This window comes from Lynx canadensis, chromosome D1 (assembly GCF_007474595.2).
Source record: "Lynx canadensis isolate LIC74 chromosome D1, mLynCan4.pri.v2, whole genome shotgun sequence".
Lineage (NCBI taxonomy): Eukaryota > Metazoa > Chordata > Mammalia > Carnivora > Felidae > Lynx > Lynx canadensis.
Window position 1 is genome coordinate 110283502 of NC_044312.2, and position 27208 is coordinate 110310709.

At 48.7% G+C, this 27208-nt stretch overlaps 2 protein-coding genes across 3 annotated transcripts in view; both read left to right on the forward strand.

Annotated features, from left to right (window-relative positions):
• Nucleotides 1-18131: 18131 nt before the first annotated feature.
• LOC116738365 (translation initiation factor IF-2-like) lies at nt 18132-19656 on the forward strand. The gene is made up of 3 exons (XM_032595095.1): nt 18132-18265; nt 18360-18470; nt 19068-19656. Exons 1-3 carry the CDS (start codon nt 18132-18134, stop codon nt 19654-19656), a joined length of 834 nt encoding a protein of 277 aa, XP_032450986.1.
• Nucleotides 19457-27208, forward strand: part of KDM2A (lysine demethylase 2A) — a 96809-nt gene continuing 89057 nt past the window's right edge. The window contains exons 1-2 of one of the 2 annotated variants that reach the window (XM_030330974.1): nt 19457-19861; nt 21105-21229. Coding sequence is in view for 1 of the 2 variants with exons in the window: in XM_030330973.1 (XP_030186833.1) it covers nt 21188-21229 (42 nt within the window). In the remaining variant the exon portion in view is untranslated. The remainder of the gene's footprint in view (nt 19862-21104; nt 21230-27208) is intronic. The other variant, XM_030330973.1, reaches the window with a different exon arrangement.

A 27208-nucleotide genomic window follows, 5' to 3' on the forward strand; every position in this document is an offset into this window, starting at 1 on the left:
CCGACTGCGCCACCCAGGCGCCCCAATAATTGATTTTTATATTAGAAATTGATCAAAGCACTTCACCTCTGTGAGCCTCCTCCCAAAAACCCATAGCCCCTATTTATTTTTTATTTTGTTTAGATTTTATTTTATTTAAATGTTTACTTGAGAGAGGGAGAGCAAGCAGGGGAGGGGCAGAGAGAGAGGGGGACAGAGGATCCAAAGCAGGCTCCGTGCTGACAACAGAGAGCCTGATCTGGGGCTTGAACTCGTGAACCCAGAGATCAGCGAGATCATGACCTGAGCCAAAAAGTCAAATGCTTAACAGACTGAGCCACCCAGGCGCCCCGAAGATTCGATTAAGTAATCTCTACACCTAATATGGGGCTGGAGCCCACAGCCCTGAGATCCAGTCGCGTGCTCTACTGACTGACCAACCAGGCGCTCCAGCCCTATTTAATTAGACAACTATTAGACAAACCCCAGCTGAAGGACATTCTACAAACTACCCGGCAGGTCCTCCTCAAAACCGTCAAGGACATCAAAAACAAGCAAAATCTAAGAAACTGTCACAGCCCAGAGGATCCTATGGAGACATGACTACCAAATGTAGTGTTGTGTCCTGGAAGGGACCCTGGGACAGAAAAGGAATTAGGAAATCTGTATGAGGTACGGACCTTAGTTAATAATGTATCAATATTGGTTCATTACTAAGGGTGTTTCCTTGGCTCAGTTGGTAGAGCATGTGACTATCTTGAGGATGTGAGTTCAAGCCCCATGCTGGGCATGGAACCTACTTAAAAATTTGAGGGGGTGGGGGTGCCTGGGTGACTCAATCAGTTAAGCATACGACTCCGGCTCAAGTCATGACCTTGCGGTTCGTGTGTGTGAACCCCGCGTCAGGCTCTGCGTTGAGCCGCCTTGGGATTCTGTCTGTCCCCTTCTCTCTCTGCCCCTCCCCTGCTTGCTCTCTCTTTCTCTCCCTCAAAAATAAATAAATAGATAAACAATAAAAAAAATTTCTTAGGGACATCTGGGTGGCTCAGTTGGTTGAGCGTCCGACTCTTGATTTCGGCTCAGGTCGTGGTCTTAGTTTGAGCCCCACATTGGGCTCCGCGCTGACAGTGCAGAGCCTGCTTGGGATTGTCTCTCTCTCTTTCTCTCTCTGCCCCTCCCCTGCTCGTGCTCTCTCTCTCTCTCTCTCTCTCAAAATAAATAAATAAACTTAAAAAAATTTTTAAAAATTTTAAATACGATCTATATCTATATCTATGTTCATTACTTATAATACATGTACCAGGTTAATATAAGACACTAGTAATAGGGGAAACTGGGTGAAGGGGTACATAGAAACTCTTATCTGATACTTCTATAAATCTAAAACTTCTAAAATAAAAAAAGATTATTTAAAACATTAATCCAAGTAGTTAGTCATCAGGAGAAATCTTGTGTTACTTGGACATCCTATTATTTATGCTGGGGTAGGGCCCCATAATCTCTCGGCTGAGAGCCTCTAAAGACCCTGTCAGAGCAGGAACCCGTGCGGTACCGTGACTGGTGTCTCCCCGGCAAAATGGCTGAGGGCAGGTCTCAGAGACTTAGTGACACCCCCTGGAGGCCTCTCTCAGAGGCCTTTAATGTTCATTAAATAAATGCACGTGGGCTATGTAAGCCTGAACTGCCCACCTCCAGGCAAGACAGATAAGAAGGGTGCAATTCACACCGACTTGTGAAATTCAAGTTCTGAACTGGAGCAGAGACCCAGAGGGACCAGGGGAGACCTCCTGGGGTTTAAACAAACAGACTCTGGCCGCTGACAATAGAAATGTAAACAGCCCCCTAATGGGCTTGCTCACACGTTTTCACTCTCAGACGTGTCCGCCCAAGCCCAAATTCCCCTGACCCCAGGAGCCTGGGGAAACCAGTTCACGTCAATTATCCAAACAATTTCAAATCAGAACTAGGTAGTTTGTCCCAATGAACTCAATTCGGAGCCCCAAGGCATGACCCCTGCCCCTGGGCTGGCAGCCTGCCCCAGGGACTCCTGGCCGTGAGGGTCCAGGACGTCCCTCCCAGGGTCTTCAGGCGGCGGGTAGAGCAGGTCCCAGTGCCTCTCCAAGCTCACTGGCCCCTCTTCCCAGCCCCCGTCAGCAGAAGGGATTATGGCAAGTATTAAAAGCCTGCCGGGGCGGGGCAGAGATCGCAGCGCCTGTGTCCGGGAGGCTGAGGCGGCTGGAGGACAAGGCATTGCTGCCACTGGCCAGAAGGGGCCCCGAACCCCTCCGCTCACCCTGCCCGGGCCTCCCTAAGCCTCTGGCTGAAGGTCTACCCGATCCAGCCTCACAGAGCAGGGGTCTGTGGTCACCTGGGCGTGGGGCTGGGCCCTGGAATAGAGGGCCGTGGTGGAGGTGAGGGAAACATTTTGGGCTAAGCCAGGCAGGGGGACCCCAGAGAATTTTTGCATCTGGGCTGGGGATAGAGCAGGTGTGAGAACCACAGGCAAGATGGAGGCTGCCCAAGCATATGTCCAGGTTGGAAACTAGTCGGGGCCAGGATCGAGACCCTTCACCTAAGGAGCAAAGGCCCAACCTGCGCCCCCACCCTGGCTCCCTTCTCCTGAAGCTGCCCTTTCAGCTCCCGCCAAGTACACTACCTGACAGCTGGGACATCACAGTCACTCAGAGGTATGGGCAAGACCCAGGACAAACCTCCCTTTGGGAGAGGATCTTGCCCCCAAAACCATGTACCCCGCTGGGCTCTGCCCCAGTCCCACAGGCTGCGCTGACCCCTGCAGACTAGCCCCTCCTTGCCTGTCCCAACTCCCTCCTCTCCTCCCCAGTGGTCAGACAGAGGCGGGAGCCCACCGGGATCCAGAGGAGACTGGGGCAGGCGTCGGGGTGGTGGTCACCGGGCCTGTGAGCACGAAGTAGCCTCCCTGCAGCGGACCCACCCTCCGCTGCCTGCCCCTTGGCTCTGGCCCCTGCCACCCCCGGCCCCCCTGGGCACAATTGCTGAGGGGCATATAGACAGGAAAGGCACCTTAGCCCCCCGCTGGGGCTCTCGCTCAGAAATGAGCAGAATTTCAACTTCACAAACTTGTCATACCCACCCATCTGAGGATGAAAAAAGCTTGAGTTGTGTGCTCCAAAGTAGCTCCAGATCGGCACCCTGTGAGAAGCAGCTCTCTTTACCTGGTGCATCGCCTCGGTACCCGAAGAGCCACCCGAAGTCACCCCAGGCACAGCTCAGCTGCGACGGCTGGCTGGGGGCTTCATCCAAGGGGATCGCTGCCCTCAGACTTGTCACAAGACGATGAGCCCCCAGGTCCCGTCTGGGCCCCTGAGAGCACATCGCTGCCGGCTGCTGCTGACACTCAACGTCCTTAAGCAAACAGAGGTCAAAGAGGACAACGGACACGGGGTACCTTCTGGCTGCTCGCTGTAGCACCAGAGCACAGTTAACTGCAATCTGCCGAACCTCGCGAGGGGAGAGGCAGGGGCATGCGTGGTGGGCAGGCATGGCTGCTGGGCATGGAGGAAGCAGGTGTCCTTGGCCCGGGCGCCGGGTGCATAGGAGCGGGCAGGCAGGAGGGAGGGGTGTGTGGGGGTGAGGAAGGGGGAGGCAGAGTTCGTCTTTCCGCTGCAGGATCAGACCACCTTGCTCTCTCTGCTTCCCATGTCTGCTCCCAGGCTGCTGCCACGCCCTGCCACGGCAGCCGTCACCTCCCTCCGTCACTTATCGTGGCCTTTTTGATCTCCTCCACTGGACCGCGGTTCTGCTTGAGAGAAAGGGCTCAGTCTTCCTCGCCTTTTGCAGACCTAGTGCTCTCCGGCGCCTGAGATGGTGTGACTTCTGTCTTGGGCTCCTCCCATGTTGGGTGGACGTGTCTCATCCCCCGGCCCACAGCAGTGCCTGTCCCTCTTCCGCCTTGCCCCAGTCTGATGCCCAGGGAAGCTTCTTCCTCACCGTGTTCCTGCACTGTACCCGTGCCTGGCTGTCAGGTTCCCGCGGGAGGCCCCCTGCAGCCATTCAGGCAGCCAGCAGCCCTCGGAGAGCTTCATTTTATGTCACTTGTCACTTGACACACACAGCCTGCTGTGTGTTAACAGAGCAGGAACACGACCTCACCTGTATTTTTTTTTTTTTTTAGTTTATTTATTTAAGCAATCTCTACGCCCAACAGGCGGCTCGAACTCACGACCCCAGCCAGGATCAAGAGTCGCATGCTCTACCGACTGAGTCAGCCAGGTGCCCCAAGAAATGCGACTGGTTTAAAAGGGCATCTCTGGGGCCCGGGTGGCTCTGTCGGTTAAGTGTCCTACTTCAGCTCAGGTCATGATCTCGCAGCTCGTGAGTTCTGTGCTGACAGCTCTGAGCCCGGAGCCTGCTGTGGAGTCCGTGTCTCCCTCTCTCTGTGCCCCTTCCCCGTTCATGCTCTGTCTCTCAAAAAATGAATAAACGTTAAAAAATTTTTTTTGAAAAACTAATCCGAGGATCTTTTCTCTCTGGAACTGACTGCTCTCTTCTGATACCCACAGCCCCTGTCCCAGCGCTGAGAACCCATAGAACTCTCTCTCTCCACTGCATTCCACAGTCCCGGATGTGGTGGCCCATCCATGGCCCCCTAGCAGCCCACATTCTGTGTCTCTGCCTGAGGGCTCCTTAAGCTACTAACTCTGCACGCGTGCAAGGCAGTGAAAGTTCTAAGGAGCTCATGGCCTCTGGAGGCACCCCTCGGCCAATGACAGATGGCATCTGGTGGGTAAGTGAAACTCTGAGGCCTGTTCTACCCTCCCAGAGGCCCCAGCCAGGCTGAGCTGCAGGGACCCGCTGTAGCAGCTCGCCTGAGATGCCCCTTCTGTTGGCCACCTTCTCTTCCCTGTCCTATTTCTGCACTTCCCTACCAGTCCTTCCTAGGACCACCCTCCCACATAAACGACTTGCACTGGAATCCTTGTGCCGAGTTTTGCTTCTGGGTGGTGAACTCAAATCAAGACACACTCACTTTGTTTACATGAAGACCAGAGTCGGGGCACCTGGGTGGCTCAGTCGGTGAAGCGTCCGACTCTTGGTTCCAGTTCAGGTCATGATTTCATGGTTCCGTGAGTTTGAGCCCCATATCGGGCTCTGTGCTGATGGCGTGGAGCCTGGCTGGGATCCATTCTCTCTCTGTCTCTCTCTCCCATTCTCTCTCCGTCCCTCCCCTGCTCATGCTGTCTCAGTGTCTCTCCAAAATAAATACACTTAAAAAAAAAAAAAAAAAAGGCCAGAGTCTGCCACATTTCTTTCCATCCCTCGTACCTAGCACATAGGAAAACTGACGAGATGAACAAATCTGTGGTTCTTCTGGATTCTTCCTTGGACTCCACATCCGCATAGGAATCTGACCGCATCCTCAACCTTCAGTCAACAGGGTCAAGCTCTCAGACTTAGAGTTCTTGGTCCTTGGTCGCAAGCGACAGAAATGGACTCCAGCCAACCAGAGAGGAGTTTAATCTCAGTGTGCGTGTATGGTGGGGGAGGTGGCTCTCAGAATGTTCTGGGGACTGGCGGACCACATTTGGGTCGGCGGGAAGCCAGGGAGCTTCACCTGGCCCAGGATCAATATTCGGAAATAGAAGGTCTGCCGGGTCAAACCTAGGTCGCAAGCCACGCACCCACCCCGTGACTGCGTCAGATGAGGTGAGGACGGCTGGCCCCTTCCACTTGCACAGAGGGAAGACGCCGCCATGCTCCCTTAAGACCACCCATGAGGCCTTTCCAACCTTTTCTCTTCAGCCCTTTTGAATGGAGTTGAATGGGGACCACCAAGAAATGCAGTGTTCATAGGCCTCTCCTCTGTTCATGCCTTGCCTCCTGCTCGCAGGGCGAAGCTTCGACTCTATGAGTCACTGTCATCCTCCTCACTCCGTGCCCTCTGCCAAACACTGGTCTTTCTCGGCCTGGTTTCCACTCCTCTTCCCGTCACTCAGTCACTGCCTCAGTCTAGCCTGTGACCATCAACCCTCCCCCTTACCAGCCTCGCCTCCAGCGACAGCTGACCAGGTGCCCAGAGCTGGTGTTACAGATGCTTTTCTTATCTCTGGCCTTGAGTATGGGACACTGCCCTTTCTGGAGCCCCTCGAGACAGACTATTGGCCACCAACCTGCTGCCATCCCAGGCTAAACTCGCCACCAGATCCTCCTCAGGCCCTTGGCTCCCTCTTCCTCTTCGGTCTCCGCCACCCACTGGCTGGGCCTTCTTGACAAAGGGACTCAACGGCCTCTTCCATCATTTCATCCCATTTGAGTCTCTACTCAGATGCAAATACTTTGTGCCTGCAATGTTCTCCTCTGAGAGTTACTTTATGAAGTTCACCTCTTTCCTGGCAAGCCCTCTAGTCTGTTCCCCGTGCCCTCCGTCCCCAGACAGTGGCCTGCTCTCGTATTACATGAAATGAGTGAGGAAATGGCTATTTTCTTTTTTTTTTATGTTTATTTATTTGAGAGAGAGAGAGAAAGAGAGACAGAGATCGAGCGTAAGCTGGGAGGAGCGGGGGGGGGGGCGGGGGGACAGAGGATCTGAAGCAGGCTCTGTGCTGACAGCAGAGAGCCTGATGCAGGGCTCGAACTCACAAACGGTGAGATCATGACCTGAATCGAAGTCGGACACTCAACCGACCGACCCGGCCACCCAGGGGCCCCGGAAATGACTTTTTTCGAGGGCTGATTCCAGAGACGGTGGAGGAAATCAGCACGTAAGCCCCAGCCCTCAGGGGGGCTTACTCCAGGAGGGGCTTACTTCAGGGAACATTCTCCATGAGGGAGACTGAAACATACTCACTGGAGATTTTTAAAATGCAAAAAGGTCGTGCAGTAAATGCCAAACTGGGTGGGTGGTTTACAGGCCTGTGGGAATCCACGGGGGTGGGGGGCAGCAGGGAAGGCCTGGTGCACATGTTTGGGGGCAGAGGAGGGCCTGGGGAGGAGGGGGCAGAGCCTGAACCTGTTTGGAGGCGAGGATCATGCGAGAGACTCATTCCTCACGGGAAAGTCCCAGGGGAAGGTCCAACAGCGAAGTTGCTGGCCAGGCCGTGTGGGAAGGTCAGGGTTGCTGTAGCTGTGGGAGTCACCCCCACCTAGATGATATCTGAAGTTAGGGAAAGTGGAGACCTGAAGGGAAGGAAGAGCTGAGGGCTGAGTGCCAGGCTTTGCAGAAAGTCCAAGGGCAATTATGGGAGGGAGGTAGAGCTGAACCTGAGGGAGGCAGAAAACCCATGTTTATCTGTCAGCTGGGGACCCATGTGGCCTGCTTTGGGCTCTTCTAAGTTCTCCTTCCTCACCGACCTCTCGCATGACTACAGGTCACAGGAGGTAGGCTCCCCGCCAGCCCCCTACTGCTCCCCAAATCCAAGGACATGGCTTCTGTCAGAGAGAGAGGGATGGGGGTCGAAAGCCTACCACACTGCCTTCTCCATCCCTAAGACAGCTCCAGGGGTTCTCAGGTGTAAATGCATTAGCCTCTTGCCCCCGCACCCCCCAAACCATCTCTGTGCAGCCTCTCCAAGTTCAGAGGAAGGTGTCTTAGCCGGAGCTAATCTCAGGGCCGGTCCGCCCTCGCTGGCTGTTCCACACAAGGAGCCTCCTGTATTTCCAGGTTCCGTTTCCAAGCCCTCTCTCTACCGACACCTTGCAGGCCACACACAAGCTCGGTTCTTTCCCATCACACTCCTGTCTTCCCTCTGCTCTTCAAGGAGGGTTACACTTGCCATCTTTTCTTCCCTTTCATTCTTGGCTCATCGCATTCTGGCCCCCCACCCCCATGTGCGCCGACGCTGCTGTCAAAGGTGATGTCATAATGGCTCCCCACGGAGGGGGGACGTCTTCCAGCTGTGTCTTGCCCCCAACCCCTCCCTCCTGCTGGACACTGTCCTCCACGCTCTTTCCCGTGTCCTACCTCTTCGGTCTCTCCTTCTCAGCTGCTTTTACGGATTCCTCTTCCCCTGCTGGACGCTTCCCACATTCATTCATTCTTCAAGCAAGAAGCAGGGACCGATAAAGGGCCAGGTGCACCGTCCTCTCAGCTGCAGCCCTCTCCCTGAGATTCTGGTCTCCTCCCACACTTTTTAAAACTTCCTTTCAATGTTTATTTTCGAGAGAGAGACAGACAGACAGAGTGCGAGCAGGGGAGGGGCAGAGAGAGAGAGAGACAGAAACCAAAGCAGCTCCAGGCTCTGAGCGGTCAGCACAGAGCCAGATGCAGGGCTTGAACTCAGAATCTCAAGATCATGACCTGAGCCGAAGTCAGGCACTTAACTACTGAGCCACCCAGGCGTCTCTCCTCCTACACTTCTATGGGCCATCTCGGTCCTCGTTCCTCCCACGGTGGGTCTGGGTGTCACTGCTTTCCTCTGTCCCAGCCCTTGAAGAGCCCCAGTCTCAGCGACTGAGTGGTGCGATCCCCCTCCTCCTGCCCCGGCCCTGCTTCTCCCGGATGCCCTCACTTCAGGGGCTGGCACAACCCCTCTGCCCCCACAGCCCTGGGTGTGGCCAGACCCTGGGAGCTGTCCTCTACCTTCCCTCTCCTCTACCAGATTTACTGCCTGAGGCCATGGCCTCAAGTTCAAAGTGAGAGACAGAACACCTTAATTTTCCCTCCAGCATTCTGCTTTTGCATGAGAGTTCTTTCTGAAACATAAATTTGATCTTGTCATCCCCTTGTTTCCAGGACCACCATGGTCTGCCCCTGCCCTGAGAGTACACTCCCAGCTTGTGGCAAGCTCCGTACGACCAGCCTGAGTCATCTCAGACCCCTCTCAGACCCCTCTCCACCTTGGCCAATCTGGGCGGCTTCTTCTTCTTCTTTTCTTCTTTTTAATGTACGTATTCATTTTTGAGAGAGAGAGAGAGAAAATGAACAAGGGGGGGCAGAAAACAAAGGGGATGGGGATCGGAAGCCTACTCTGGACTCCGCACTCGCAGCAGAGAGCCAGATGCAGGGGCTTGAACTCATGAACTGGGAGATACATGACCTGAGCCAGTCACTTAACCAACTGAGCCACCTAGGTGCCCCCCCCTTTTTTAATTTTAAGTTTATTTATTTTGAGAGAGAGAATTGCAGAGGGGCAGAGAGAAAGGGGGAGAGAGAGAAAGAGAGAGAGAGAGAGAGAGAGAGAGAGAGAGAATCCCAAACAGGCTCCGCGCCGTCAGTGCTGAGGCGATGAGGGGCTCAAACTCACGAGCTGTGAGATCATGATCTGAGCTGAAATCAAGAGTCAGATGCTTAACCGACTGAGCCACCCAGGCGCCCCTGGCTCACTTCTTTTTAAGTACAGGAATGTCTGGTCCCACTGAGGGCCTTGGCTCAAGCGGTTCTCTTTCCCTGGAATGTTCCTTTTTGTCATATGATCTCAACTCCAGTGTCAGCTCCTCAGAGATGCCCTCCTATTTTCTTCACAGAATTTATCTAATAAATAATTTGCTGTGGTGCCCCCAACTGTAAGCTCAGGTTTATTTCACAAACTTGTATAGCACTTGCTAGGTTCCAGGTGCTGTTCTAGCATGGTGAGTGTTAACCCGTTTAGATCTTGTGACAACCACCTATGAGGAGGGACTCATCCCCATTTTATGGACGAGGAAACTGAAACCCTAAGAGCTCCGTGGCTTGATCAAAGTGATCAGTGCAGGATGCAGCTAGACTGGGAATACAGACAGCACATCTCCAGGGGCCCTGCCGGGCTGCCACACCATGTCTCTCAGAACAGCCATCTGTCTGTCATGTCCACCGTATTCCCTATGGCAGTGCCTGCTACCTAGTAGATACTCAGTAAATATTTGCTGCCTGGATGACCAGATATCTGCCGGGATCCAAAGGGGACTGGGGGTCACTGCGCCCCCATCTGCTTGCTGAACATGGTGTGAGGGCTCCTCTAGGATAGAATTCCCCCCACCTTTGCAGACTCAGCTCTTGCTGGCCATCCTGCTGCGTCCAGAGCGTGTCAGGGATAGGAAATGCCCTTCCCCCATTGTCTTCTTGGTTAACATCAAAACCTCAGTAACTTTCAAGCATCACCTCCTCCAGAAAGACTTCCCTGACTGCACACCCCTCCCCCGCCCCTTTGTGCAGAATTGGCCCCTCCCACCTTTGTGCCCTCACAGTATCCTGTACAGACCGTGCATGTATCCTGCAGAGACCTGATGTCCATCATGGCACTCATCGTAGTTAACACCTGATGTGCATATAGTTATTATCAGACCTTTTTGCTGTTTCAAAGGGTCTATAAATTAGAGGCTAATTTATATGGTCACCTGACCCCCCCCCCCCACGCACACATAAGGTGGTCTCATGCACACCCACATTGCGATCAACCTCAGTGCCAAGTACAGTGTCCTGAGCAGGCTGGTGCTCTTTCTGGGGAAGGAACAAATGAATGATCTTAGATCTGATGGTTAGAAATGACATCAATTTGAGTAGTAGCAGAAAAAGCAGCGATCAGAAGACATGGTTTATAGTTCCAATTTCATTACTAAACTAGCTGCATGACCTTGGCCAAGCTGCTTAACATCTTTGGGTCTCAGACTGCCGGTTTTTAAAATAAGCGGGTTGGATTAAATGACCTCCAAGCTCCACGCCAGCTCTGAGATTCTGCGAATCAATGCTAATGTGCCCAACAGAGGGGGATCTAAGAGACCCTAAGGAAGAAGTCGGTGCAGCACCGAGTAAATGCACCGGGGAGTCCTGGATGAGAGAGAACTATGGCTGCAGATTCTGAAGCGTGCAGTCTCCTCCCTCTTCCAGCCCTACCAGGCACTTGTTGGTCTATGCACCTTGACAGTTTTGAGGTAGTCGTCTTTTTGTCCTTTTCTTTTCTCTTTAAACTGTAAGCCCCTTGAGGGCAAGGTCCCAGTTTTATATTTTAAACCTTGAGGACCCAGCAGGTAGTTAAAAACTGGCATGTGTTTTGTGGTTGATGATGCTGATGGTCACACAGAGATCCAATCAAATGTGAGACGGTGGGTGGCAGGTTTCATCAGAAGTACACCAGCGAATGAAGAGCCGCTATTGGAAATGAGGGGCATTGTTCTCCTATCAATAGCAGCCAGATCGCACGCCTGTGTATTAAGGAGCAACTTAAACGCATATGGAACGAAATATGGTCCCTTTAAGAGGAATAATGTGGATTCAGAGAAAGGAAGACATTGCAGATTCTATATTTATCTTCCAGCAAGCTGGATCTGAGAATTCGATTTGCCCACTTTTCTGAATTGGTTGACTATAAAAATGTATAAAATATAGGAAATAGCAAATGAGCACTAAATACTGAAGTGAAACAGAAAATGCTTAAATATATTATAGACAATACTAACATTCATGCAAATAGTAACATTCATGCAGAACATAAGCTTTCACCAACAGAAACATAGCCATTAAAAATAGATGTTGGGAGGTGCCTAGGTGGCTCAGTGGGTTAAGCGTCCGACTTTTGATTTCAGCTCAGGTCATGATCTCATGGTTCTGTGGGATTGAGCCCCGTGTAGGTCTCTGCGCCGTGAACACAGAAAATCTTTCTCTCCCTCCCTCTCTCTCTGCCCTTTCCCAGCTTGTGTGCTCTCTCTCTCAAAATAAACATTAAAAAAACATAGATGTTGCTAAATCTTGTAATCAGTTTCAATAATAAAGGCTAAGAGTAAACTTATAGTATCTCCCACATTCCTTATAACAACGAAATTATACAGGGATAGAAAGTTTACTAAGGATGTGCAGCTCACCAACAATAAGATAATTAGATCAATGGTAGAAGCAGATCTAGTAATTGTGACAAAATCAAAACACAAACTCCAAGCTGTGTGGCAAATCAGGTATAATTGCAAAAAAACACAACATGAAAATCTCACCTTCAATGTTGTCAATATTTTCTTGAGGTCCCCCAGAGAGTGTGAAAATAGATTTAGCCAGAAAGAGAAAGACAACTGAATACATTTCGGAGTTGAAATATTTAGTAGGCATTTTGGAAAAAAAAAAAAAAGGAGATTGTCATTTTAAAATTATACACTTCAGATATAATGAATGGTGTAATTAAAAGAGGCATTTTGACAAAAAACGTTGACTGGAGATACTAAGTTTATGATATCACATCGAAAGCTGTACTCCAATAGGGACTCTAGAGACGACACCCAGAAACTGGAAGCCGTAGAGATAAGTAGAGTGGAAAGAGTAGGTCACAAGAGAAGCTGGAGTAAAGAGAGTGATGAACTTGGCCTTAAATTCGCATCCTTGCTACCTGGCTGGGTTTGCAGTTGTAGGGCTTTGTCTGTCACCTCTATTCCAACCTAAGTGACAGCTGCAGGAACAGTTCACCTGCAACAATTGTTATCACACCAATCCTTTGCTCCAGAATCTATGTGCCTCTCTTACTCCGTCAAAACCAAACCTACCTGCAAAGGTTCCAAGCCCTCTGGTCTTCACACCCCTGTCTCTCAAAAGCATCACTGTACTACTGTATTCAGGGAATCAAAAACACGGTCGGTCGAATAAATGCCAGCTGTGGCCAGCACTGTCCTGGGCACCGGGGATACAGCAATGAATGCGAACAAAATGAACAAAGTTTCCTATCCCATGGGGCCTACATCCAGGTGGAATTCTCTATCCAGTTCCTATTCTTACATTATCTTCTGGTGATTGACCGTAATGATGATTGTTCTCCAAGCATGTCATGTCTTCATGGTATCTCCTCCATGACGTGAAGTCTTCAAGGGTAAAAGCCAAGCTTTCTAATCTTTCAAATCTTTTGTCTCCATATAAGCACTGTTTAGTGTTGGCCACACGGTACGTAGCAACAAAACAATTCTTTCATGTAGTAAAAAGAAGAAATAAACAGAAATAGGAGAACCAGCAATCTTGTCTAAATGTGTTGTCTTCCAGCTTTCGTAGAGCGTTCGTGTGCATTAGTCCATTTGATTCCACAGCAATCCCGGCAGGAAACAGGGCAGGAGTCATTATGTCAGTTTTATTAAAGCGAGAACAGGGATCCTGATAGGTGAGGGGCCTGGGCTAATAACACACAGCTGGTAAGAACCTCTCACAAAGCGGCCAAAGAAGGGGCAGCTTTAGCCGAATCTGACAAAAGGCAGTGGGCGCTCTTGAAGAAGATGGGCAAAGATCAGATCCACTAGAAGAATCCAGAAACAGGCCTAAGTGTTTAGGCAACTAGCCCTTTGGGGATGTGGCTGGAGGACTGAAAAGCTATCAATACCTGAGCCAGCAAATGAGCATAAGGTTGCAAACAGATCCGAAACCCCAGGGAGCCAGAAACAGCCCCAGACCGAACACAGGTGTAGTGAGGCACAGGGCTCGGCTCAAGACCCACTTCCAGGAAAGGCAGGGAGTCCTCCCTCTTAGAAGTGAAAGTGAGGGTGGCCCTACCCCAACGTGAAGTAAGGCTGCTCAAAAGAGCAGGTGGATCCCAGATGCTGCTGCAGGTGCCCGAACAGCCAAAGTCAAACCCATACGTCAGGGGAGGCAGATCTGCACAAAGGCAGGCTATATGTCTAGAAAAAATGGCAGCAAGGAGGCATTGGGCCAGGGAGGGCTGTGGTCCCATAGACCTAAAGAATCAACGATGCTCCCTGAGGCTTACGAGAATCTCATGTGCCATTCATGTTCAATGATATGACAACCGACAGGGCATTTCTGGCTTCCTTTTTTTTTTTTTCTCCTGATCAATTTCAATTTTTTACTTCCAAACTCAAAAGAAAACTTCTAGGGGTGACTGGGTGGCTCAGTGAGTTAAATCACTCTTGGTTTAGGCTCAGGTCATGATCTTATGATTTGCGGGTTCAAGCCCGCAAGCCCGCATTTCAAGTTCAAGCTTGGGATTCTCCCTCTATCCCTCTCTCTGCACTTCCCCAGCTTGCTCTCTCTCAAAATAAATAAACATTAAAAATAAACTTAAAAAAATTTTTTTAACGTTTATTCATTTTTGAGAGACAGAGACAGAGCATGAGTGGGGGAAGGACAGAGAGAGGAAGACACAGAATCCAAAGCAGGCTCCAGGCTCTGAGCTGTCAGCACAGAGCCCGATGTGGGGCTCAAACTCACAAACTATGGGATAATGACCCAAGCCGAAGTCGGATGCTTAAACAACTGAGCCACCCAGGCATCCCTAAACAAAACTTTCTATCCCTTAAAACTCACAATCACCCAACACCTAGTGTTTATCCCTCCTAAGGTTGACACAGTAAGTATGTGATATTGATTTTGGAAGGTTTTTTGACAGATACAAATGTGGCCAGGCTCTTGCCTTGACAGAACTTATCGTCTAGTGTAAGGAGGTGGACGGAGGTGGTCAGGAAATGATTTTTTTTTAAGTTTATTTATTCATTTTGAGAGCGAGAGACAGAAAGCGAGGGTGCATGACCTGGGGAGGGGCAGAGAAAGAGGGAGAGAGAGAGAATCCCAAGCAGGCTCCGTGCTGTCAGCACAAAGCCCGATGAGGGGCTCAAACTCACAAACCACGAGATCATGACCAGAGCCGAGACCATGAGCTGTATGCTCAACCGACTGAGCTACCCAGGTGCCCCATTCAGGAAATGATTAAGTAACAAAACTAGAGAGCATGGGATTAAGTGCTCCAAATGGATGGATAAGGGGAAGTGAGCAAGTAAGGTCTGCCGAGGACACAGTAGAAGACAACAGGCTGGGCTGGGAGAGAGGAATGCACACAGCAGGTGGAGAGTGGCAGAGTGATGGAGAGAAGGATGGAAAGAAAGAGACCTTAGGAGGGAGTTGATGATGAGAGAGGCGCAGGCAGAGTCCAGGAAGAGAGGAAAATGGAAATCAGAGACACAAGGGGTAGGGAGGAAAGAAAGGCTTAGCAGCTAGAAAGGGAAAGAGGAGAAGCTCTAAGTCACTACTTATACTCCATGTCAATTTGCCTAAATATTGAAACATCTTTACTTAAAACTTTCCTTAAAACTAGAGGTCAGAAACGGGCGCCTGGGCGCTTGAGTTGGTTAAGCTTCTGCCTTTGGTTTAGGCTCAGGTCATGATCTCACGATGGTTCATGAGTTTGAGCTGGGGTTGGGCTCCGTGCTGCCAGCATGGAGCCTGCTCGGGATTCTCTCTCTCCCTCTCTCTCCGTCCCTCTCCCTCCCTTGCTCATGCTCTCTCTCAAAATAAATAATAAACTTAAAAAAAAAACAACAGAGGTGAGAAACATAGTAAATGCTCACAATTGGAGGTTATCATGTGCCAGACATTGAGCTTTAAGACATTATTCATTTGAGAGTTAGGCATTTTCCTACTTCATAGATGAAAAGCGGGCTTTGAGGAGTTCATTAGGATCAGATAGCTGGTAGAGAGTATACCTTCAGTCTCAGATGTCAAAGCTTTTTAACCACTCGTTATGCTACCTCTTAGGGCATCTTTGAGACAGATTTTTCTATGTTGGTTTAGACTTCTACTGCTTGAGACATCCCTATTTCCTTAACATCTAAGGAGTGCAGAGAAATTAGAAATAGATTAATTTACTTCATGAGACTACACAGTTCTCCTTTCGCCTACTAAAGTCTCCCAAAAGAAGTGGGTGATCTGGATTTTGACTCTTAGCACTTGTTGGGTCTCAGCTTTGCTCAAGAAGGCAGAGATGTGTTAATATCTTATTAAGGTACCAGCTTATTTCAACCAGGGGTCCTCTTCTCCATGTCTCTAGAAGGCACCTTTCTTTCCTTCTCATCTACTACTCTCTGCATCTCCCTGCAGTTACAGTTGAAGCCATACAGTTCATAGCTCTACTGCCCTTCTTGGGGAATCACCCAAAGTCTATTCTTGACAATGTCCTTTTAGGGCAAGCAGCGAGCCTCAAAATTACACCTTTGCCAATTGGGATTTGGGAGGAATCACTAGGCACCTATCTCTTATCTCACCCTGCACATCTTTCAAATATTAACAAAGAATGCTTGTGTATATCTGTTTAAACACTATTCCTCCTCCCCCCGCCCCGGCCCCGCCATGCAATGCACACTAGTTAAATAGCTTTCAACTGGAAAAGAGCTGGTTGCAATCTGACAAACTTTTACTCGCAGTTCTGTTCAAATGAAGTATTACTGTTACTGCTCTTAGAGCCTTCTTAGGTTTCCTCCCAGCGTACCAACTGGGTTAAATCTGTAGGAGGTATCTTTTTGCTGAAAATGAGCAACTCACTCGGTGTTGACGGTTAATTACTTAAGGGGGTCGGAACCATAAGAAAAAGGGCAAAAACAAGTTGAGCTACTGCTAGAGACCTCCTTCTCCTTCTCTTTTCGCTGAAGTATCCCACGGGTTACAAGGACAGGTGGCAAGGTAATAAAGCCATTTATTTTGCAAACTGCAATGAGGCCTAACACTTAATCTAAGGATAGCAAGAGTCCTCCTCTTCTATTTAAAAACAAAGCAAGCTGCTGCCTTTTTCTATACCGATAGACAGCCAGTAGCCTCTGGGACCATGTCTGGTAGCACCAATGTGAAAGACTGCTGCTTTTAAGGTATATTTTACTGTAGTCTGAAAGACTTAAAAAGGCTTTGGACCTGATAAAGTTTTGGTGAAGATCTTCACATCCGTGCTCCTGAAAATCTAAGAAGTCTGAACAAAAACTGGTATCAGTATAAAGAATATTTCCCAGTGACTGGAATGCAAGAGGGTAAGGCCATATTAACAAATCTTTTTTTTTTTAAGTTTTAATTTTTTTTTTAAATGTTTTTATTTATTTTTGAGACAGAGAGAGACAGAGCATGAACGGGGAAGGGGCAGAGAGAGAGGGAGACACAGAATCGGAAACAGGCTCCAGGCTCTGAGCCATCAGCCCAGAGCCCGACGCGGGGCTCGAACTCCCGGACCGCGAGATCGTGACCTGGCTGAAGTCGGACGCTTAACCGACTGCGCCACCCAGGCGCCCCTTAAGTTTTAATTTTAATCCCAGTTAACATACAGTCTAAGTTTCAGGTGTACCGTACGGTGATTCTAGAATTCCACACACCACTCGGTGCTCATCACCCCAAGCGTGCTAACAAACCTTTCATTTTGTTGTGAGATGCTGCGGTCTGCTATCGCAGAGCGCTGGACTCCTCTCCGTTAGAGTAATTAGGCAAGCTGTTTAACCTTTCCAAACTTCAACTGTCTATCTTTAACAGGAGTATAATACTACCAGGCACGTTTGCTTGACTCCTAAGGATGCTGTGAAACAAAGTAGAGAATATCTGTAAAACTCCCGACGTATGCATGTAGAAAAGCACCGTGTGGTAATAAATAATAATACCTTGGTATAGTGACTTTACCCAAGAGTTCAAATCTTAATAGAAATAGAAGCTATCATTATTTCAATTGTCTTTATCATCTTCCTAAAAGAGTTGAAGGCTGTTTATAGAAGTTATATGATTCACTCCATTCCTCCCCTGCCCTGCATCCCCGGATCCCAGGAATCAGAGGTTAAAGAGTGGGAACCCAAGGCAGGGAGAAAAAGATCTGTGTGACACCTCTCGGCAAGAGTGTAGTGCAGCCAACAGTGCCGACCCGGATGCGTAACGCCCAAGCCACGGTCCTTTATGGGATTTATAATTTAAACGGGCCCCAAAGCACGAGATTGGCTGGGGAAATGCCCTGATCGCGGTTGGGCTGCTCGCATGGCGTTGCTCAGATACCTCTGGCCGGGCTCCGTCGACGTCCCCAGCCTGCTAGCCCGTCGGGCAGCTGTCGAGCTGCGGGAGCCTGTTCGTGGGCAGGGCCGGCGCGGCTCGGGCGGCCGCTGCCCCGTCGCTGACCCTCGCGCGAAGCTGCGCGCACCGAGAGGAGACATCTTCCCGGCCGGGCCTCCCGCGCCCGCCGCGGCCCGGGGCGGCGGGGTCGGCCGGGGGGCCGGGGCGACCCGCGCACCCCTCCGTGGGGGCGCCCCGACTCGCCGGGGGCGGGGTCACGTCCCACCCGGGGCGCCGGGGGGCACCGGCGCTGCGGAAACCTGAGCGTGGCCGAGGAGCGGGGGCTTCCAGGGCCACCTCCCCGGGCGCCTCGGGCCCGCAGTGGGCGCGCCGGCCGCCGCCGCCCCCGGGCCGTCGCGGAGACCACTCCCGCGCCTGGTACCTGTGGACGCCCTTGTCAAGCGCCTGGAGCTCCCCCGGGGGAGCCGAGCCCAGGACAGACATGCTACTCCCGTTTCCTGCCCCTTCGGAGCGGCGAGGAGTGGGTGAGGCGGGGCCGAGCCGCTGCACCGAGGAGACCCCGAGCCGGGGGCGAACGGGCCCCGCGGCGGGGGCGCTGGGGCCTGCCCGGGGATGGCGGGCAGGCCGTCCTCGGCCCACTGGCCGGCGGGCGAGGGGAGGGCAGCCAGCGCAAAGGCGCCCCTTCTCTGCGGCCCCTCGCCCTGGACAGGCCCGAACACGGCGCCGAGGTCGGACCGGCCGGGCCCAGCAGCCTGACCCCGGGAGACCCCCGCTTTGAGGCGGGCAACGGCTGCTCTGGCCCAGGCCGCCTGGCCTTCAGGTTGTGTGACTGTGACGAGCCGACTGGGGCAGAGGGCGGTTGAAAGGGAATGGGGCGCTTCTCCCTACTGCTTGGGGGGGGGGGTTGGTTGTGCTTTGTGGGGGGTCGGGGGGGGTCACCACCCTCCCGGGAGAGGTGGGGGAGGGCCGCCGGCGCAGCTGGCCGGCAAGGGGCGGGGTCACAGAGGCGAAGTCTGTGTGTTCGAGCGAGGGCGTGTGGGAGGGGAGGGCGCGCGCGGAGGAGGATCCTGGCCTGCGCGCAGGCGCGAGCAGCAGGTCGGGCCCGAGCCCAGGAAGAAGGCCCTCGGGGAGCGGGGGCGGTGGGCCGGCGGGAGGGCGGGCGGGCTGACGCGAAGGGGGGCGGGGAGCCGCGTCGGCGTCGTCGGGCGCGGGCGATTCGAGGCCGACGCATCCGCGCGTGCGCGCGCCGCGGAGTGTCCGCGTTAGAGGGGAGTGACGCGTGCGCGTTCACGTGCGCCCTGGAGAGCGGTAAGAAACGAAGGGAGGCTTGGAGGGGGGTGGGGGTGGAGGCGAGCCGGAGGAGGGGTGGGGGGGCGGCGCCTGCGCAGTGCGCCGCGGAGCTGTGTGTATGTGAGAGTCTGACGGGTTCAAAATGGCGGCGGCTGCTTCAGCGGCTCCTCCTGTGTGAGGGAAACAACACCCCTCCCCGGCGGCAGCGGCGGCGGCGGCGGAGGCTGCGGCTCGCAGAGCACCTTCCCAGCGGCTGGGCCTGTCGCCGCTCCGTCTATCCTGGGCAGGGGGCGCTCCGGGAGGAGGGGCAACGCCAGGGGGCCCATCCCCCGGAGTCCCTCCTCTGCGACTGGGGAGTAGCCGGGGGCTCGTCCCGCAGCGCGGAGCCCCGGCTGAGGGGGAGACGCGAGGGGAGCCCGGGCCCCCAGCCCGGCGCGCCGCGCCGCTCCCGCCCTCTCCGCCCCCCGGGGCCGGGGCCCGCGTTCCGGGGGGCCGGGGCGGCGCGGGGAACCTCGGGCCGGCCGGTCTCAGCTGATCGGCCGCCGCTCCTGGGCTCCGGAGGCGGCCGGGCGGCTGCTTGCCTAGGGCACGGCGAAGAGGGCGCTCCCCGCGGCCGGGGCTGGCTCGGGGCTCGGGTTCGGGCTGCTGACCGCTGGCCCGGGGGAGGCGGGGGCGCCCCGGGCTCGGCGCCGAGGGGTCGCGCTCCCCTCTCCTGACGCCTCCGACTGCTGGTCTCCGAAGCCTGAAGAGGAGGTTTGATTCAGCAACTGTTTCCTCTTTTCCGGGTCGCCCTGACCCTCTCTGGATAGTGGGTTGATCCACGGAAAAAACCGAAGACGACGTTTGGGATTTAATTTTTCCTCTCAGTTTTTGGAATCTTTTACTTCTCACTTGGACAAGAACTCACGAGCAAAATCCCCGGTGAGATTCCCCCCCCGCGCCCCCCCCCCCCCTCCTGGAAGTTTGGTTCACCGTGGTATCTAAAGTCTTAATGTAAAGTTTCTATTTCTTTTTCCGATGGGTGAACCATTGAAACGCCTTTCCTTTCGGGGATCCCGGCGAGATTTGCCATTTTCCTGGCCGGCCCTGGCTGCTCTCAGTCCCGGGCGACACTCGCCCAGGGGGTGCAAACACGGTTTCTTTCCCTCCCGACTTGGGACAAGGGCTTCCTCTAGGAGGGCTCTGCCACCAACTGCTCTTGCAAACTGTGTCATTGGGTCCTCTGGTCTTGGAGCAGTTTTGAAAGGATGCTATTAACGTGGCTGTAATGTAGTTACAAAAAGGAGAAAAAAAATCTGCGTTCCCTATGGAAGCCATTATCCTTGAGAATGTTTAGAAAAAAGAAAAACCTTTCTTGGTATTATAGATCGACCGTGGTGCAAACCGGTCGTAATTTTTGGAAAAGATGTATTTTACTTATTTGTCTGGATGGATTCGCTCATTTTATTACTTTATCCCAAATGATCTAATGGAATTTTTGAACCTGATATGCAACTCTCTTGAATTTGTTTCGGAGTTGTACACATCTTGGTTGGGGTGGAGTGTTGGTTTGGGAATGAAAAGATCCAGGGAGTCTGGGAAGGAAGGCGACGATTGTGTACGGCTTTGCTAGAGGGGTATGGGAAATTGTTTTGGAATCTTTCTTTAAATCCTGATTTCTTGTCCTCTTTTTATGTAGTCTGCCCTTTTTCTCCCCCCCCCCCCCCTTTAGTTTCTAATTACCATTGAGAGAGAACTAATTTGATTGGGATCTGGATTAGTTCAGTGCCTGCTTCACCTGGTCAGCTCTCTACAGATAAAAGTCTCCCCCCACCTCTTTTTTTTTTTTTTTTTTTTTTTTTTTTTTTTTTTTTTTTTTGCTATCGCTGCCATCAAGGGGAGGCTTGCTTATTGTAGTCCTGTGGGGAGAAACAGTGGTGTGGCCCATCCACCAGGAACTGAAACCAGCATCACCTCCTTTTGCCTAGGCCTCGGACAGTTGTAATGTGATTAATGTTGGTCATGACATGGAACCACTTGCCCGAGAGCAGAGGGGTCTCAGACTGATGAAGAGGAACCAGATTTGTCAGCCTTTAACTTACACGTATCTTAAATCTTCCTTCTCTGAAAGAAAGCTTGAGTTTGAGGATGAGTTCTCATCTCTGCTCATATCATTATTCTTTAGTGTTGCAATCTGGTTCCTAAGGAGGAAGAGGAAGGCAGCCCTGGAGTGGTTTCTTTACAGTAATTTCAACAGAAGAGTGAGAGATGGAACCCGAAGAAGAAAGGATTCGTTACAGCCAGAGATTGGTTAGTATTTTATCCTCTTTTTTTTTTTTTTTTGTTCAATTTTGAAGCACAATAACTATTTTGTTTCTATTTGTGAACCTACTATCATTAAAACTTTTCAGGTGGCTTTTCTGTGTACCAGAGGAAAGAAGGTATATTCATTTGGTTTTTAGGCCAAGCAGTTAGAGCCTTAATACTCATCCTGTTTGGAAATGGACTTGTATATGTAGTCTTAATTTCTATACAAACTATTGTAAATCAAAGGATTTTGTGGATTACAACGTGACAAGGATTACTAATTTTGCAATACTGATACGTAATCTGATTAAGTTAGATTAGAATGTAAATCTTAGGGGCGAAACTGAGGAAGGATAGTTCTATATTATTTTGTAGATTATGGTGTGTCAGGATTTGTGGCTTTGAGCTGGGGAGTAGAACTATGGATTTTTATTTTTATTTTTTAACACACAAGTAATACTGATAGGTTTAGAGGGTTGGTGGGGACTGAGTGAAAATGTGGAATACCAAAAGTTCTGTGTTTTGTATTTTTGGGAGGGAAATATGAGATGCATCTTGTTGAAAGAAATTTTTACTTAGTAATGATTTGGAGGGAATTTCCTTGTGTGTGCATATGAATGCTTGCTGCTTTAAGACCTACTTTCAGGGTTTCCCTACTGGAGTTTAAGAATTTGATTTTGGTATTTCCTAGTGAAAGAGAACTTTATTAATATTCTCACCATATATTTCAGGAATTTGAATTGTGTCTGTAGAGTAAGGTTTGGGGAAAACCAAAGAATTGTCTGTACTGTGTGAATTTTGGTAAACTGAAAGACCTAGAAGATTACTGAAGGAATTTGTGGTGGTCTTCTTTAGGTCTGCATTTTAGACTGAATTTAGGGGGGGAAAGAGTGATTCTATAATCTATTTTCTGATGATCTCCACTCTTTTTGAGAAAAGGCTACTTTTTCTTTTTTTAAATGTGACTCTTACAAAGGTGTGGAGTGCATTGGCAAGTATATCTAGCAGGCATATGTTCTGGCAAGTCTTATTTCAGAGATTTGCCTCTTGTCTCCCAATTCGTGTATTGAGAATGCATTTCTTTAGCTTTTAGAAATAAACTACGTGTATCAGTAGTGAAATTTTGTGTGCTAAGGATTGGTTTTTGTTTTGACATTTCTTAAGCTTTGGGAACGTGGAAGAAAGGATGCTGCAAAATTCTCTTCCCAGGTGATTATTCCCAGCTCTATATGGGGAATTCATTTGTATCATGTCAGGCCTGTAAGAATTGTTGAGCTGTTACATAAATACCTGAGGGATCTTGGATCTTGGGATCCAGTCATTCAAAGGAAGAGCCTTTTCTTCAGCTAGCAAAAGTTCTTCACATTTTTTAACATTTTTAAGATAGGGAGGTAGCGGTAAGGAGATCCAAGGAATCTGTGACTTTTGTCCTGGCAAGTTTTTTTTTTTTTTTTTTTTAAATCATAAAGTGCTACCTGTTGCACACATTAACCCTTTCCTTATCTAGCATATTTTTTCTTTTGGTTCATGTGCTATTGTAGCAGTGTTGTATAAGAGGGTACATCAGGTATTTTGGGGGCTCTTATTTAGAATCTTGGGTGATAATTCTGAAGTTTAGAGTGACTGATGTCTGTTTTCCTTTTTTTTAGTTTTTTTAAATGTTCACGTATTTTAGAGAGAGCTCGCACACACACGGGAGGGGCAGAGAGAGAGGGAGACGCAGAATCCGAAGCAGGCTCCAGGCTCCTCGCTGTCCGCACAGAGCCCTGCGGCGCAAGGCTCAGACTCACTAACTGTGAGATCATGATCTGAGCTGAAGTCGGATGCTTAACCAGCTGAGCCACCCAGGCGTCCCATGTATTTTCCTTTCTAAGATTACATGACCAAATTATATCTGAAGTGTAAATCCCTTCTATACCATAATTTTTGATGTGAGAGCATGTTGGCAGCTTATTTGAGTGACAAGTTTGCCTACCAAACTTCATGTCTGTCTCTCTCTCTCTCTCTCTCTCTTTCTCTGGTGAGTGCTCCTATTGATCCAACATTGATTAAGTTAGATCTTACTCGAGGAATTTTAAGGCTATAAAGGCTGATTTTTATAGTAGTTAACTATTTTTTAACACCTTGTCTTTAGGCTAAAGTGTAGAACTTATTTTTGTTTTGCAGCTGTTGGTCATAGAGGATAAAGTTTGAAAGAGACAAATGACAGGTTTACTTATTTGGCTTAGTGATTAAAATTTTCATGGTCTCGTATAATATATATTTGTCAAATTGAATGGAATTATCTAGTACATTGATTATAGTGTTTTTAAATGTTACTTCCATGTTGTTTTAGGGGACAAAACCTAAATAGGCATCCCTCTGTGATATACCTTCAAAGTAGCCTCTTGAGAGAGAAAACAGAATACCAGTATTAAAAGCCTGAGTCTAGACTCATTTTGGAATGACTTTTTTGTATTTTGGACCTTTTACCTATCTTTAAGAAAAAAAAGTGGTATTTTTATTAGTAAGAATGCTGTTAATAGTAATGATCTAACAATAGATCATATCAGTGCTTTTTGCTGATGATATAGCTATTTCTCAAGTGCATAGGCTGAATTTGACAAGTTTTGATTATGTTTGTGTCCTCTTTGTCATTTTTTTTTTCAACGTTTATTTATTTTTGGGACAGAGAGAGACAGAGCATGAACGGGGGAGGGGCAGAGAGAGAGGGAGACACAGAATCGGAAACAGGCTCCAGGCTCTGAGCCGTCAGCCCAGAGCCTGACGTGGGGCTCGAACTCATGGACCGCGAGATCGTGACCTGGCTGAAGTCGGACGCTCAACCGACTGCGCCACCCAGGCGCCCCCTCTTTGTCATTTTTTAAAGTCAGAAACAGCTCGTTTAAAAAAAAATGGCATGCCTTTTGCCAATCTGTTTACTATTACATGTGGAAGAGAAATTGTACCTTTGAAGATGGTGTGTATGTAGTACATTTGGGATATTCGCTCTACTTTCTGGAGCGAGAATGCTTGTTTTGCAGAGTAGGAAATGACAAGGGTGGGCGAACAATGTTTGATTATTCCTAAGCAAGACATTGTTTTGTTTTGTTTTGTTTTGTTTTGTTTTGTTTTGTTTTGTTTTTTAATGAGAAGATTAGTAGTTTTGTGTATAGATTCCTAGAACAAAGCCAGATAGATCTCTAAGGCAAATTGATACACTTGAAAGGGTAGTCCAGTGAGAGGGATAGAAGCTTCAGTGTTGGCGATGGGTGGGTATTTGGTTGTCCTGAGGTAAAGAGGATTTATTTCTATGTTTCTGGTAAATTTAGATGGAGAACCTTATTGAGAAATATTGACAAGTACTGAAGATGGAACTTTTTTTTTTTCCCATTTGATTTCACGAGCCAAAGTGTTGGAGCAGTTTTGGATGTTTGTTACTGTCCGTGTATATTTAAGTATTTATTTGTAGAGAATGTTCAGTATAATACCTTACAGTTTCTTAATCTAAAATGTTAAGTTAAATCCTTAGCAATTATAATGATCTTTCAGGTTTCTAAAATCATACCAATCCAGAGCAATCCTTATTATTGCATAGAAAATCAAGGGCAAAATAATGTGCATTTAAATGCTTAAGATTTCTATGCTATGTAGTATCACTTTAACATGGGACTTTTTCCATTTTTATTGGAAGAGATGGCCCTTGTTAAATATTTTAATACACTGGATTATGATATGTGCCTTCAACGTGTATAATATTTTGTACACATTGTTACATTTAGTATGGAAAAAATTCATTAGCTTCTGCCAAAGGCAATTGTAGAAACAAACGGACACCTAAATCATTGTAAAAGAAAGTGAAGACAGTATACTTCCTGGTAAAAGAAATTATGTAACCTGAATATTTTTCCTCCTGAATTCGCCTAAGTCTAGTGGTGTTATCTGAAGAAGGAGTTGTCGATTTACTTGAGAATTCAGTTTGCTTGTCAATCTTGATGATGACATTAAGAGATATTCTAAAGGATGTTCTTATACTATTGGATGTTCAGTACTGTTAATGTTCCCAACATACGGTTTTCTTCGAAACAGCTAAATCATTTATCTTTTGTAAGAAACTGGGGGCACTGAAGCCCTAGTGATATTCTCACCATTCTTTGGGGTACCCTTAAAAATTGTCTTCCCAGATTCAGCAGCTCATCCCTTTTGCAAACAGTCCTACTCTGAATGAGTGGTCTTTCTGACCACACTAAGGTCTATTCTGACCAAGAATGGACTAGGCAAAATAAAATCCTAGTTTTAAGCCATTTTTTTTCCTAGCATGAAAGTATCGTACTGTTAACAACTGGAAAAAAAATTAAGATGATCTAAATTGTTGAATTTGCTTACTTATAATTATTTCATTAGACTTAACCTTCAACTGTGTTGGTGGAGGAGTACATTGTTCCGAGTGTTGCAGCCTCCTTACTGATGATGTAGGAAAAACTTGTTGCCCATTTTTTGGGTGATTCAAAATGCAAATAATGAGGGAGCTAATTCTTTATTCTTATGCATCAGTCTTCCACAGTAAGCTATATTTTAGGGACACATAATGAGGACTGTATTTAAGCCCTATCACTTTCTCTTGTTTTATTTTGCTGAGCACTAATCAGTACCATACTTGTTTGTTTGTGCATCTCTCTCCTTTGGAGTATATGCTCCTTGAGAGTTGAGACTTTCTTTTTGTTTATGGTATATACTGGATGCTTCAAATAGTGCCTTACACATAGAAAGTGCTCAATAAGTAGCCTCAAAAAAAAGAGAAAGTACTCCGTCTACAACACAGAAAGGGCTCAATAAGTATTTGTTGATGTTGTTGAAAGCCCTGATAAATACTTTTCTTTGCTACCAATTTCTTGAGTGCTAGGAATAAGCCACTGGAATGGAGGATAATTTGGTGACTGGGGATGAGCCAAATACCTGGGTATGTCTTGCAGTGTACATAGAACCAGAAGCTACTTTTGAGAGAGAGAATGAGTGGTAGAGGGATAGAGAGAATCCCAAGCAGGCTCCACGCTGAGCATGGACGTGAGGCTCAATCTCACAACCATGAGATCATGACCTAAGCTGATATCAAGAGTAAGATGCTTAATCAACTGAGCCACCCAGGCACCTTGAACCAGAAGCTTTAAGCTATGACGATATATATACAGATATGATATATATACACATACATATATATGTGTATGTATATATATGTGATATATGTATATATATTGTATATGCTTAGCACACATCCCAGATGAACATATTTACATATTTATAGTGTTTGGGCCATTACAAATGAAAAAATGTTAACTTTAAAAGCTCATTCTGAATTTTAAGTTCTCCTACCTCTAATCCTGTCCTAAATCTTCTATTTCAAGGTTTTAGCTGGCTTTTAGATAGCCTTAAAGTTGCAGAGTTGCAAGTGATGGTGTTTGTGTTATTCTCAAGTTTTGGTTTTGATCATTAAGCCAAAGAATTGATATATTTACTGTATACCATTCAGAGAGACATGGCATTATTTTATGTCCTGCAAAATTTTTCTTCTTGGGGGCGCCTGGGTGGGTCAGTCAGTTAAGCATCCAACTCTTGATTTTGGCTCAAGTCACGATCTCATGGATCATGAGATCAAGCCCCATGGTCAGGCTCTGTGCATGGAGCCTGCTTGTGATTCTCTCTCTCCCTCTGCCCCTCCCCTGCTTGCTCGCTCTCTCAAAATAAATAAACGTTAAAAAAATTTTTTTTTTCTTCTTGGGAAGTGGACATCCTTGACTGTAGTTTTCATTGATTTGCTCTGTGTAATCTCATTTTTGGAATAATCCTATATTGTTGCTTTGTGCTTTTATGTCAACAAATGTTAGAATTCAGTAAGCATTTATGAGCCACATACTAGGCTGAGTTCTTTCATATACATTACCTTATTTAATTCTCAAAACTGCCTATAAGGTAGATGGTATAGTTTTAAACTTTTTTTTTTTTTTT